The following is a 13,088-nucleotide window of genomic DNA, read 5'->3' on the forward strand; positions in this document are numbered from 1 at the left end:
GCAACCAAAAAAAAAAAAAAAGCAATCACCCAAGTTTATTAAAAGGGAAAATTCATGCCCAGTAAAAAATAAGAAATAAAAATAATAATAAAAACGTAAAAAAAAAAAAAGTAAAAAGCAAATGTGGGTAATTTTGTCTAAATATTTTTGTGTTTTGGTGGGTAGAAGAGAAAACTTGGTTTAGGTATAGAGCATCTAGTGCACTGGACCCGGTCAGATGGTGACATGTGTCTAAAAATAGACGCATGTCATCATCTCAACGGGTCCAGTATTACTGGACATTAAACCTAAATCTGATCCAAAATAAAAAAGGAAGAATTTCAAAACGGTGCATTCCTCTGCGACTCTGTTCCCTAACACGAAACACCTTCACATGAAGTGGAAAAACCAAAAATAGTTTAATCGAACAAGAGGTGTTACGTCCACAATATTTTTACAATAAATCATAGGTAGTTAATTATTATTAATTTAAATTTAAACCTAATATGAAGATTACTTTTTTGCTCTAACAATAACAACCAATAACATTCTGCCATTTAGGATTTGTTATAAAAATGTTATGAACATGTCGTTTTCCTAACCGGATTAATAAAAGAAAAGAAAAGAAAACGACACCGTATGAGAGAGTCGTACACTGACTCTATAAATATTATAAAATAAAAGTAGTATATAATAAAAATATAATATATATATATATATATCTCTTGTTCGGATTCAGAGGAAGTTTAGCTAGCAAATACTAGCATTTGTTTATTTTAAAGCTCCTCCTGTTCCAAGCAAAGCAAAGCAAGCAAGCAATCCGAAACACAAACACATTCTCTCTCCTCTTTTGTACAGATAAAGATGGAAGCCGAAGAAGCGAATCCAAGCAACACCAACAACGAAGACCTGATCACCTCATTCTGCGAAATCACCTCTTCCACCAGAGAAGAAGCTCTCTTCTTCTTAGAGAGCCACAACTTCCACCTCGACTCCGCCGTCTCCACTTTTCTCGACAACGGCAACGAAAACATCAACATCAACCCCGCCGCCGCCGCCGTTGCTCACCCAATCATTCCTTCCGACTCTCCTTCTCCGTCGCCGTCGCCTTCTAAGTCCCCCGACTACTCTCCCTCTCGGTCGCGATCCCGCTCGCCGTCTCCTACTCCGTCTCGGCCTCCCTACCAGCTCCGCTCCACCAGGCGTGGCCCGACTCCAAACAATAATGACCGTACACGTGGCAACGTCCGTACTCTCGCCGATCTCAACCGTCCGGCTCGGGAAGACCACGGTAGCGACTCCGATGAGCCTCAGGAGTACTACACCGGTGGCGAGAAGAGGTACCTACTCTACTCTTTTTCTATTCCTAGGGTTTTCTATGTTTGGTTGCCGAGAAAACCTAATTAAGAAACTTGCAAACATTAACAATCGAATTATTAATTTCTGTCAAATTGAAGATAATTTTTTTTGTCAAAACTTCAAAATTGGAATCCACTGCAATGCAATGTTGGAGTGAAGTTACGTGTTGATTATAATAGTATCTGTGATTGTAAAGGAAGTTTTAGTTTTAGTTTTAGTTTGTACTTGAATTTAGATATATTGCTGAAACTTACTATATTTATCGGCATAATAGCGGTTTTCGTTGAAGGTGAGATTTGTTTGTTATATTTAATCATCAAATTATTGTGTTTGTAATAATCTCTCAGTGTGTTTGGAGTTGGAGGGAGAGGAGAGGAGAGGAGAGGAGAGAATGATGGGAGCAGAGTGGAGGACAATGGTTATCCCTTCCGCTTATCTTATTTCAATGTTTTAAAAATCAAGTAGGGGTACAGTGTCTGTACATATCCCTCCTCACCTATGCTTGGATGTTAATGGGAAGCAGAGACGGTAGATTACCGAATTCTCCAAAAGCTTGTTAGGAAATGGCGAATTTAATAATTTATTCTAACAAGAGAAAATGATAGGACATCATACAAATTAATAATATATATATATATTAGTGGAACCCCTCCCCTCGCCCTCCTCCCTGTCCAAATTACCTCAATTTGGGAGCCCCTCAAACTCCTTTAAAAAAAATATCCGCACAGGGACCCTCTCCTCCCCATCTTTCCAAACACATGGTAAGTTGGGGTATTAAGACCTGTTTGGTGTCAAAGTATGGAAGAGGGAGCTTCTTTATTATCGTATTCTTACATGGTTGGTTGGTATCTGATCTCTAGCTCATTCTATAGATTGTCTTGTCAAAATAAATTGTCTTTTGTTAAAATCAAAATAATGGGTACAAGGTATTAAGAACCGAAATAGAACTGGCATTGGTGGTTTATTTTATCAAACGACGCATCTTTCAATTAAAAAAAAGGAATTGATGCATTGAGTAAGCATGTTTGAAATTGTTTATATGATAGGCCTCATTATAATTGCTTGGTGCTTTCAGTATGTTTGGTTTACCTCTAGGTTCTAGAGGAGATAAAAAGAAGAGAAAAATTTTAAATTCTATTGCTTGATGTTTTCAGAACGTTCGGTTTACCCCTTGGCTCTAGAGGAGATATTTTGGTTTGTTAAAGAAGAGAAAAAAGAACAGAAAGCGTGAGAATAATATGTTGGCATCTCTTTCATCACCCCACTAGGATTTTGTCTATGAAATTGGTGAAATTTGGAGAAAAGTTAGGTAAAATGAAGAAAGGACACTATATCTTTCTATCATATCTTTACTTTCTCCTAGTTAGAGGAGTATCCAAAATCGGAAATGCGCATGCATATATTGAATGTGAACCGAAGTAACCTCTGTTAAGCTATGAGAAAGGGAAATTATATTATGAAGTGAACACCCACTTTTTATAAGCCATAAAGAGCAAAAGCTTCTTATGGAAATTCATTTCTATATCTGCTTGCTTGTACGCCCATTGTATATAATCATAAGCCATCTTGTATCGAACGCTGAAGTTATATCTCTGCATTTTGTCTCACTTCTCTATATTAGGAAAAAGGGGTCCTTTCTGGTTGGTATCGATTCTTTATCCACAAGATTAAGCCTTAGGTGGACCCAGATCCAATTGAAGTTGTCTTGTTGATGAGAACAAATTGTTTCACTTAGCTTATATTAAGCATACTCGAGCATAGCAGACTCTGTTGTTGCCAAGTTGTTGTTATATATATTCTCTTTCTCTTTGACCAAAAAATTTATATGTTTTTTGTTTGGTTTGGTTTGGATTTTTTTTTTGGTAGCTTTTACTAATTTTATTTAACAAAATCATGAGCTGTCTTAGTCACTGAATCTGAAAATTGTTGTTACATCCTTGATAGCAATGGTGGATAATGTTGTTTTGTTTCACTTTTGGTTGTAGTGGAATGCTTGTCCAGGATCCAACCAAAGGTAATGAAGTGGATGCAATTTTCAATCATGCCAGACAGGTTGCTGTAGACCCTGATCACCTTCAACCATCTTCAAGCTCAAAAAGCTTTACTGGAACAGCAAGATTACTCTCAGGCGAGACACTGCCATCTGAACCTCAGCACCCTGAAGTTGTCATTCATACCATCACTTTTTGGAGCAATGGTTTCTCCGTGAATGATGGACCTTTGCGGAGGTTTGATGATCCTGAAAATGCTTCATTCTTGGAGGTAATTTTTCGATGAAGTGCCATTCATTGTGCTGATGGTAATCGTAATATTTTATGCTGCATTTCCGTGTTTGTGCTACCATCATTTATCCTAGCATTCCCTTTCCACACTTCCTGCCCTGGTGTCTTTTCTTTTAAGGGATTCTATGCATTCAACAAAATTTAAAATGTGCCATTCTATTAGCATTTCTGTTCTATTAGAGATGTGTGCTTATGATCAGTTGTATCTCAATGCAGAGCATCAAGAATTCTGATTGTCCTAAGGAGCTTGAACCAGCAGATAGGAGAACTAGCGTCCATGTTGAACTCTTGAGGCGGGATGAAAACTACCCTGTGCGACCCTTTTTCTCCCCTGATCTCCTGTTTATTTGTTCCCTGTTTGCATGTGTTTCTTATTGTTTCCTTGCCCTGTTAATTTAATGCAGGAGCCAGTGAAGAGCCACGTAGCTTTTCATGGAGTGGGAAGAACTCTAGGTAGCAGCACCTCCACAACAACCCCTGCTGTCTCTGAACCCAGAGTTTCTGCCACTCCCCTCAACACTGCACCATTGCCATTAACGGGTTTAGTTGTCGATGAGTCATCACCATCAACTTCAATTCAGCTAAGATTGGCTGATGGTACACGCATGGTCTCTCGCTTCAACCACCACCATACAATCAGAGAAATCCGTAATTTTATTGATGCATCGAGACCTGGTGGAGTAACAACTTACCAGCTTCTGACAATGGGGTTCCCTCCCAAACAACTAACTGATCTGGACCAGACAATAGAGCAGGCTGGCATAGCCAACTCAGTTGTCATCCAGAAATTCTAGCTGGTTGCATTAGTGCTAACCCCCATTTGTGTTAGCTTACCTACATATATATGATAAAAACTTGACTGATTTCATGTTATACATAAAATAGTTTGATTAATAATTCAGTTCAGAAGTGCTTTCATCGTGTATGTGTTTTTCAAAGCAGAGACCTATCCAAATGCAAAAACACAGTTCAATTTGAGAAAGTAAATCACAGTTGGATTTATCTATGTTTCAGTGGTTTTCTGTTTTCCTTTCTTATATTTTTTTTGTATGGGGTTTTAGACGGATTGATAGTTCTTTCTAAGCTCTGCACCAAATATGAGTCGACTGGTTGGAGAATAATGAATCTTTAGTACCCCTTAACAAGAGGGGCAAATGCCAAAATCTGCATTCAATCCCATCTTTTTAAGACGAAGAAAACCTGTTTTGGATGGAGCGGGATTGATCAAAGGCTATCCCCACTCAATTTTCACTTTTTTGGTTAACATATGTACAGGTTACATGAGTTAATACGTTTTGCCCTGGTGGTAATTGCAGCAGTTGATAATGAGCCTTTCAGAAACCAATCTGGCAACTGGATTTTTCCCACCTGTATTGCGGTATATGGATGGGGCTAAAGATTTATAGACTAAATTGTTTATGAGTAGGCTTTCTTCCTAGATTTTATTTATCATCGTAAATGTAAGAAAAATTAAATTTATTCCGTCTTCCAACTATAATAATTAGATTAGGTACACCAATACGGTGCACTATAAATAGTCTCAAACTCTCAAGTCTTACATTCACAGTATTTAATAGCAAAAAAAAAAAGTCTTACATTCACAGTCCAAGACTTGTCATATGATGACAAGACTGCATTGGTGGCCAGATTATATTCTCGGATTTCACATCCGAAGCAGGGATTTACATCCTGCTCAGGGCTTGTTTTAGAACATTTGCCCTTCTTCATTTCAATTAACATTATAAACAGGTGTACACCTCATTTGGCAACATATATTGTAAACACGGCGTAAGGGAATTTTGAACACCTTTTGGGGCCATCTTTGCTCTTCTAAACTCTATAACAGTCCAATACTCCATATTTCTGCTATTTCATCCACAACATTATTTATTTTCTGTGAATTATATATAGCTCATTGTCAACGTCAAGTTTCACCCACAGTATAAGTGCTAAACACAGCTGATTTTTTTTTTTTTTTTGAGAAACAAACGCAGCTGAAATTAAGAGAGCACTAAAAAACAATGATGAATGAATCAGAACAATTAGCGTGCATATAACATATATGAGTAGACAACCAGTTTGAGATCATGACCACTGAATTTTGATTGGAGACAGTCTAATCTTACTTTTTGAAAGCTATGACGAGTACATAGAAAAGTTGCATGTGCAACTCCTTTGCCAGATCCACGACTAGCATAGGGTCTAGATTACCTATCAATTTTAACATTATGAGTTCGTCTAATCATTTTTTTTTTTTTTTGAGAAACAAACGCAGCTGAAATTAAGAGAGCACTAAAAAACAATGATGAATGAATCAGAACAATTAGCGTGCATATAACATATATGAGTAGACAACCAGTTTGAGATCATGACCACTGAATTTTGATTGGAGACAGTCTAATCTTACTTTTTGAAAGCTATGACGAGTACATAGAAAAGTTGCATGTGCAACTCCTTTGCCAGATCCACGACTAGCATAGGGTCTAGATTACCTATCAATTTTAACATTATGAGTTCGTCTAATCATTTTTTTTTTTTTTTTGAGAGGCCTCTGAACTTGTTCTTGAGAGAGGTAGTCTTTTTCTTTTCTTTTTTTATTATTTTTTTTTATGAACAAAAACGGAGGCCGGGTGACTATTGTGCCTCCCGTGTGATCATTGGGCTTTTTTTTGCTAAAAAATATTGGATTGAGTTATAATTATTTTGATTGAAAGTGACTACATACCTCACTTTAGCCCTACGATAGAACTAGTAAATCAAGAGTTAGCTGCAAGACCTCACTTCCTACTAGAGTTTGAATGTAGGAGTGACTACATATCTCACTTTAACCCCATGTTAGTACTAGTAAATCAAGAGTTAGCTGCAAGACCTCACTTCCTACTAGAGTTTGAATGTAGGACCTCAAGACAGCGGTCACACACCTTGACTACTAAGCCATCCCATCGGTAGTATCTTTTATACTTATGACTTTGTCTGGATTTATATATTATTAGTCGGCCAAGGGGATTATGCTTAATTGGACTCTACCATCTCTGTAATCACATAGTCTACTTAGGTAAGTAGACTATGTGATTACAGACCTCAGTTCTTGCTAGAATTTGAATATAGGACCTCAAGACAACGGCCACACACCTTGGCTACTAAGCCACCCCGTTGGTGGTATCTTTTATACTTTTATGACTTTGTCTGGATTTATATATTATTAGTCGGCCAAGGGGATCATGCTTAATTGGACTCCACCGTCCCTATAATCACATAGTCTACTTAGGTAAAAAGTAGGACACTTAATATGGAATTGACTTTTAATGTTAGTACTATAATCGTATTCATGTGATACACAGTTTAATAAAAAAAAAAATTATATGCAAACAAAAAAAATATTTTGATAATATAATTAAAAAGTAAAATAATTTTAAGTTACATAATGTATAAGTTCAAATTTGTAACGAAGACCAAATATAATATTAGAATAGGTTATAAAATAATTTAAAATAAATAATAAATTTTCTTTTAAATATATTGAAACTTATGATGATTGAGGTCAAAATAATATTTTGATAATATTTGGTAATATATTTTTTCACCTTTTTTTAGAAGAAAAACTTGGAATTTCACTTAATGTAAACTATGTTAATAATTTTAATAGATTTATAATGAGTGGCATGGTAAAATTTTGTCGTTCAACTTGTAATACTTACACTACACCACAAAAATACAAACGCAAAGTATACAACCCAATTTTTATTATTAAAAAAATTATAAAGATTATTAAAATAATATGAATGATGAAACTTCTTTTAAATGTAACTAAAGAATTTTAATGGCATTATAATTTTTAAAATTTTTGGAACTTTAGTATTAGAGTTTCACTGAGAGGAAAATATATTAATTATTTTAATATATTTAATTAAATTAAAGTAGTTTAGGATAACTTGTTTAATAAAAAAAGCAGTTATATTTTTGGTGGAATAAAATATATATAGTTAGGCTGTGTTTGGTTCATGTAAAATATTTTCCGAAAATGTTATTTTCGGGAAAAGGAAAATATATTCAGGCTGTTTGGCTGCCTCGGAATTCGTTTTACGGAAAATCAATTTCGGTATTTAGTTTGTTCAAACATTTTATGGAAAATACTTTCCGTTTTACAGAAAATCAATTCCCATGTTTGGTTCAGTCAAACATTTTACGAAAAATGGAATTCGTTTTTTATGGAAAATCAATTCCTATGTTTGGTTTGTGGATCATTTTACGGAAAATATGAAATGCCTTACAAATTCAAGCACCTGCATTACCTAGACAAACCTGTAACAATACAAAACTAATCATCCACTTCAACATCAAAACTAATCATTCAAATTCAAGCACCTGCATTGCCTAGACATATCTGTAACAGTACAAAAATAATCATCCACTTCAACATCAAAAATAATCATTTGAATATACCCATAATATTTATATAAAAACAGCCACATCAATTGTTCACCATTGGCATTACACCTCCATGGTGTACAAAAATGATACCTACTTGTGGTATCTAAACAGCACAAATACATAATTTGGGCAATTGTATCGTCCCAATAATACAAAAGACTACATATATAATACAATGGTAGGTCACTACTAATACTACAACAAAAGTTAATTCTTAAAGCTACCGTCACAGTCAACATAAAACAGACAAGTCAAAGTTGTGAAAACAAAAAACCATCCAACCACAGCCTTCTCAGCCTAGCATTCTTGGCTAGAAATCCCTGTGCTGCCTTCTCATTTTCACAAAGATGGTCAAACGTAGTTGCGAGCATGTCTTCGCTATACCCATTCGCCATCATAGCCATGACTTCATTGTAAAGTGTTGTGTAATCCACTGGGCCCTGATTGATTTCTTTCAGAGTCACAGCTATTTTCTTCAACTGATCAGACAGATCAGTCAGTACACTATCATCAGCATTAGAAGGTGCACGCCCTCTTTTGTGGGACTTGGAAATTCTCGACCCAGTGGTGGATGACTCGACTTCATTCTTCCCTTTCTCGACCACACCTTTCTCCACATTGTCTACAACAAACTCAGCACTGTCCCCATTGTCTGGCTCATTCTCAATATCCATAATACAACCCTCACAAGGAGGACATATGCAACTAAGGCAAGAATTGCGGCTTTGGTTTTTTTCTTCATCTAAAAAATCACAAACACTATGGTCTAAGAGGTATGTAAACAAGCATGCTATTGATTACACAGTAAACAAAAACAGCCACAAACAAAAAACATCCAAACCACATTGATAACAAGTACCAAAATTTTTATGCACATATATTTCTGTATAATTGTAACATCAACAACGTACACAATATAATACCATCACAATCAATATTTACACCTATGAACAAATCACATTGCATTCTATTTCTGTATAACTGTAACATCAACAATGTACACAACTTAATACCATCACAATCAATATTTATACCAACAAATCACGGCATTCTATTTCTGTATAATTGTAACACCAACAAATCCGATATATTGCAGCATTTGTGTGCATGCATCTCAAGGAAGAGATTTTTGGGTTCAAAACCTTCTAATTTTGGTGATTGGCCATGTATATATATATTGGTAGTATTGATTAAAAAAAAAAAAAAGAGATAGACTTAATCTTCTCTGCTCATACCATCAAACTTGAACAATAATATTTTCTGCTCATATCATCAAACTTGAACAATCCGAACTCAAACCCAACAACCAACATCAAATTTCACAACTCACAAAACAACAATAGCCACATCAAATTTGTACCCAATAACCAACTCTCATCACAACAACTATTTTTACATCAAATTTGTACCCAAACCCACGGTACCCACATCAAATTTTTGCAACCCACTCAACATCAGCTACACCCAATACTCATTATCAACCAAATAAAAATGGAGAAATTTCAGTCATAGCCCAAAAAAAAGTATATATAATAATAATAATAATAATAATAATAAAGAAGCTAAATAAGGGGAAAATAAAAAGGGACAAAAAGAGGAATAAATGGCACTGGTGGCTTCAGCGGTGGTGGACCACTCGTGCGACATGGTTGCTGAAGGTGGAAGGCCAATGGGTCTCAGCCATGGCTTAGCCCAGTACTAAGAGAGCAAGATGATAGAGGCATAGAGACAAGATTGCTATGGAGTTGGGTTTCAAAAAGAGATGAGGGAGGGATGAAGGTTGGATTGTTTATGGGTTTAAGGGTGGGTCGGCTTTTTCATTCTCTGTATTTTTGGTGTGTGGATCGGAGCTGTATGGATTGGACTGAGAAATGAAGTGATGAGAGGGTGGATCGGACTGAGAAATTTTGGGGATCGAATTGAGAAATGAGCTATGTGGATCAGACTGAGAAATGGAAAAGGGAAACTCACCGTGCATGGAGAGGATTGGCTGCGTGAGGGAGAGGATCTTAAGCGTTTGGCATGAGGGAGATGGTGGAGCTCGGTGTGACTGAGGTTGGAGAGCACTTGCTGCTTCGAGTGCGTGTGAGAAAGCTCAGACGGAAATTGTTTGAAGTGAAAATGAGAACAGAAATTGTTTTACGCCTTGGGTCCCTTATTTTATGGTCAACACTGAAAATATTTTCAGTTTGACCCAATTTTCCAGACCAACCAAACAGCCTATTTTACGGAAAAGCATTTCTGAAATTAGTTTAAAGCCAAAACAAACACAACCTTAGTAGTAACTTAATTTTGTGGTGGAATAAAATACATATAGTTAATAGTAACTTTAGGTGAGCCATGGAATGACTAGAGGGCAAGGGGCGTTGGAGTTGGACCTTTATTTTATCCTTTGGTCTCACCTCAAGTTGTAAATACAAAAGTCCTTGAAGGGCCGGACATGCTATTATTCATTGAAGTCACACACATTGAGTTTTGTTGGGTAGAGATTGAACCCTAAGTGGTGGCTAGGCTAAAGAGAATGGAGAAAAATAATTTTCTTCTTCCTCCTAATGTCCGTTTGGCATGATTAATTTTACCAATTTATTTTAGTATTTAGCTTATTTTTGCTATTATTAATGGGTCTCACTACACTTTTTGATACTATTCATAGTTCTCACTATACTATTTCAGCTAACTTTTACTTTTATCTACAGTACTTTCAGCAAAAAATTTTTAGTTTCAGCAAAATAAACAAATCCCAAATAGACCTTAGTGTATACACGATTAGGAGTTTTTCAACAATAAATGGCCCCACTCGTGGCCTATCTTATAGTCATTGAGGTGAACATCAAGGTCGTTCAAGAAGTTGCTCGCTGGAATTTTAACAATAAATAGCCTCAAGTTTGTAGCATTGAGGTATAAGGTTCTTTCATTAGAATTTTTAGATTTAAGGTAACATGTGAAAATCCCAAATAGACCTTAGTGTATACACGATTAGGAGTTTTTCAACAATAAATGGCCCCACTCGTGGCCTATCTTATAGTCATTGAGGTGAACATCAAGGTCGTTCAAGAAGTTGCTCGCTGGAATTTTAACAATAAATAGCCTCAAGTTTGTAGCATTGAGGTATAAGGTTCTTTCATTAGAATTTTTAGATTTAAGGTAACATGTGACATGTGCAAAATATGAAGATCATAATTTTTATTCCACTAGGTATTACATTACATGTATGTGATGTGATGCATGTTATTTTCCAATAGAGCCAGTTGTCTTGAATGAGCTAGCTTGTAATGGAGCTGAATATGTGCCATGATGATAGGATTTGGGTGAATTGAATAGATGATGTGCATGATGCATTTGGTTACATTTGTATGAACTATCAAATATCATGTTATTTCCCCCTCTTTAACCCCCAGATTATGGCTTATGGGTGTGGAGCAACCAAGCATGCTTGATATGAGATTTACACAAGATTTGGTCGCCACCCCCTATTGACTATTGGAGAATGGCATGTGCTAAGACAAGAAACCTTGTCTCGACACTGGAGTGTGTCATCATGTCTTTCACTTTCAAAACGTTTTCCTTCTTTTCTTTTCTCAACTCTTTCGCTTGCGTTTGTGTTAATACATAATGACAAAAATAATTTTCAAGTTTCGATCTCCTTTTGGTAGTGTTATATATTGCCGTTTAGTTTGTGTCAAACTGTATAGGCAAGTCACACCTCAAAGATTGATGGGATGGGAATTTAAGCGTACAGCGTCACACTTAGCTGCAAATAATTCATACTTCAATAGCAAGTCATGACAAAAGTGAAAACTGAAAAGAAATTAGGGACAGGTTCGGAGACAAGGTTTGTTCAGCGGGACATGTTACTAGAAGAGAACTTTCAGATTTTTATTCTCAAAAAAATTATTAGAAAAAAGAAAAAAAGAAGAAGAAGAAGAGAAAATGTGGACACAATTTCTGTAGTGATGGAAAATTATACAAATTAGTATATGTGAAAATAATAGCCACTCGCTTACTGTCTTTCACATCAAAATTTATGACAAAAATTGTAATAAAGGAGTAACTCTTTCTAAATTCACAGGGAAGCAACGCTATTCAAGAAAACGCCCAAAGGGAAGGAAAGGAACTCAAAGATTTTTGGTGGCCAAAGGAAAAAATTGAAAAAAAAAATCATTATTTTCATGAAATAATAATTACATACTTTAAAATTTTGAGGGGCCTTGGCCCCACCCTTAAATGTGATTATGCACTTGTCTATCTCATTAATGTCAAAATTATTTAATTATCATTCAGCAAAATATATATATATATATATATTTAATTATGAAAAATGCAATGTTCAAAATATTTTCACAATAAATTTTAAATACTTATGATTTGTTGTGAATATATTATGAAAATTTTGTAAATGTAGCACTTCTTTTTTATTATGGATGATAAAATACTTTCAATCTATCAATCTTGCTTACATATTCTATGTGGGTGTTTCTCATTCAAAAAAAAAAAAAAAAAAAGGAAGAAGAAGCTAGATTAAACAATGCTTGAACTTGACCTACTACTTTTTAATGAATTATTTCATTCCTCATTGAATTTTTAATATATTCTGGAAATCATTTGAAAAATTCAAATTCTCACCAACTATTTATACACAAGGTGTGGTGCACCATACTAGTTCGGTGTGATTAGTTTGGTACCAAAAAAAAAATACCCAAACCACATCAAAATCATCAAACAACCCAAATATTAAATAAATAAATAAAAGCAAACAAACAACACATATTCACAATATTTTTCTAATACCCACATAAAATATCTCAAACAAATTCACATTCTTTCTAGAAAGCATAACAAGGAGAAGAATAGTAGCTTAGATATTGAACATCAAATACATTTTCATACCTAGTAGAAAAATATAGCAAAGACAAGTATAGTAGCCTAGGTATTAAGCATCAAAACCTTCTCTAAAAACTTCCAGAGAATAATTGTGACAAAAGGGAGTGATGAGGGAGGAGAGAGGAGAAGGAGAAACTTGGAGAATGGTGGCATAGA

At 35.3% G+C, this 13,088-nt stretch overlaps 1 protein-coding gene across 1 annotated transcript; it reads left to right on the forward strand.

The window, feature by feature from the left end:
- The first annotated feature begins 718 nt into the window (after window positions 1-718).
- Window positions 719-4,626, forward strand: LOC112032306 (plant UBX domain-containing protein 4). The gene is made up of 4 exons (XM_024065072.2): window positions 719-1,319; window positions 3,324-3,600; window positions 3,837-3,932; window positions 4,025-4,626. The coding sequence occupies exons 1-4, from the start codon at window positions 844-846 to the stop codon at window positions 4,412-4,414; spliced, it is 1,239 nt and encodes a 412-aa protein (XP_023920840.1). The 5' UTR covers window positions 719-843; the 3' UTR covers window positions 4,415-4,626.
- Window positions 4,627-13,088: the final 8,462 nt, after the last annotated feature.

Source organism: Quercus suber, unplaced genomic scaffold (assembly GCF_002906115.3).
Source record: "Quercus suber isolate HL8 unplaced genomic scaffold, Cork oak 2.0 scaffold_547, whole genome shotgun sequence".
NCBI lineage: Eukaryota > Viridiplantae > Streptophyta > Magnoliopsida > Fagales > Fagaceae > Quercus > Quercus suber.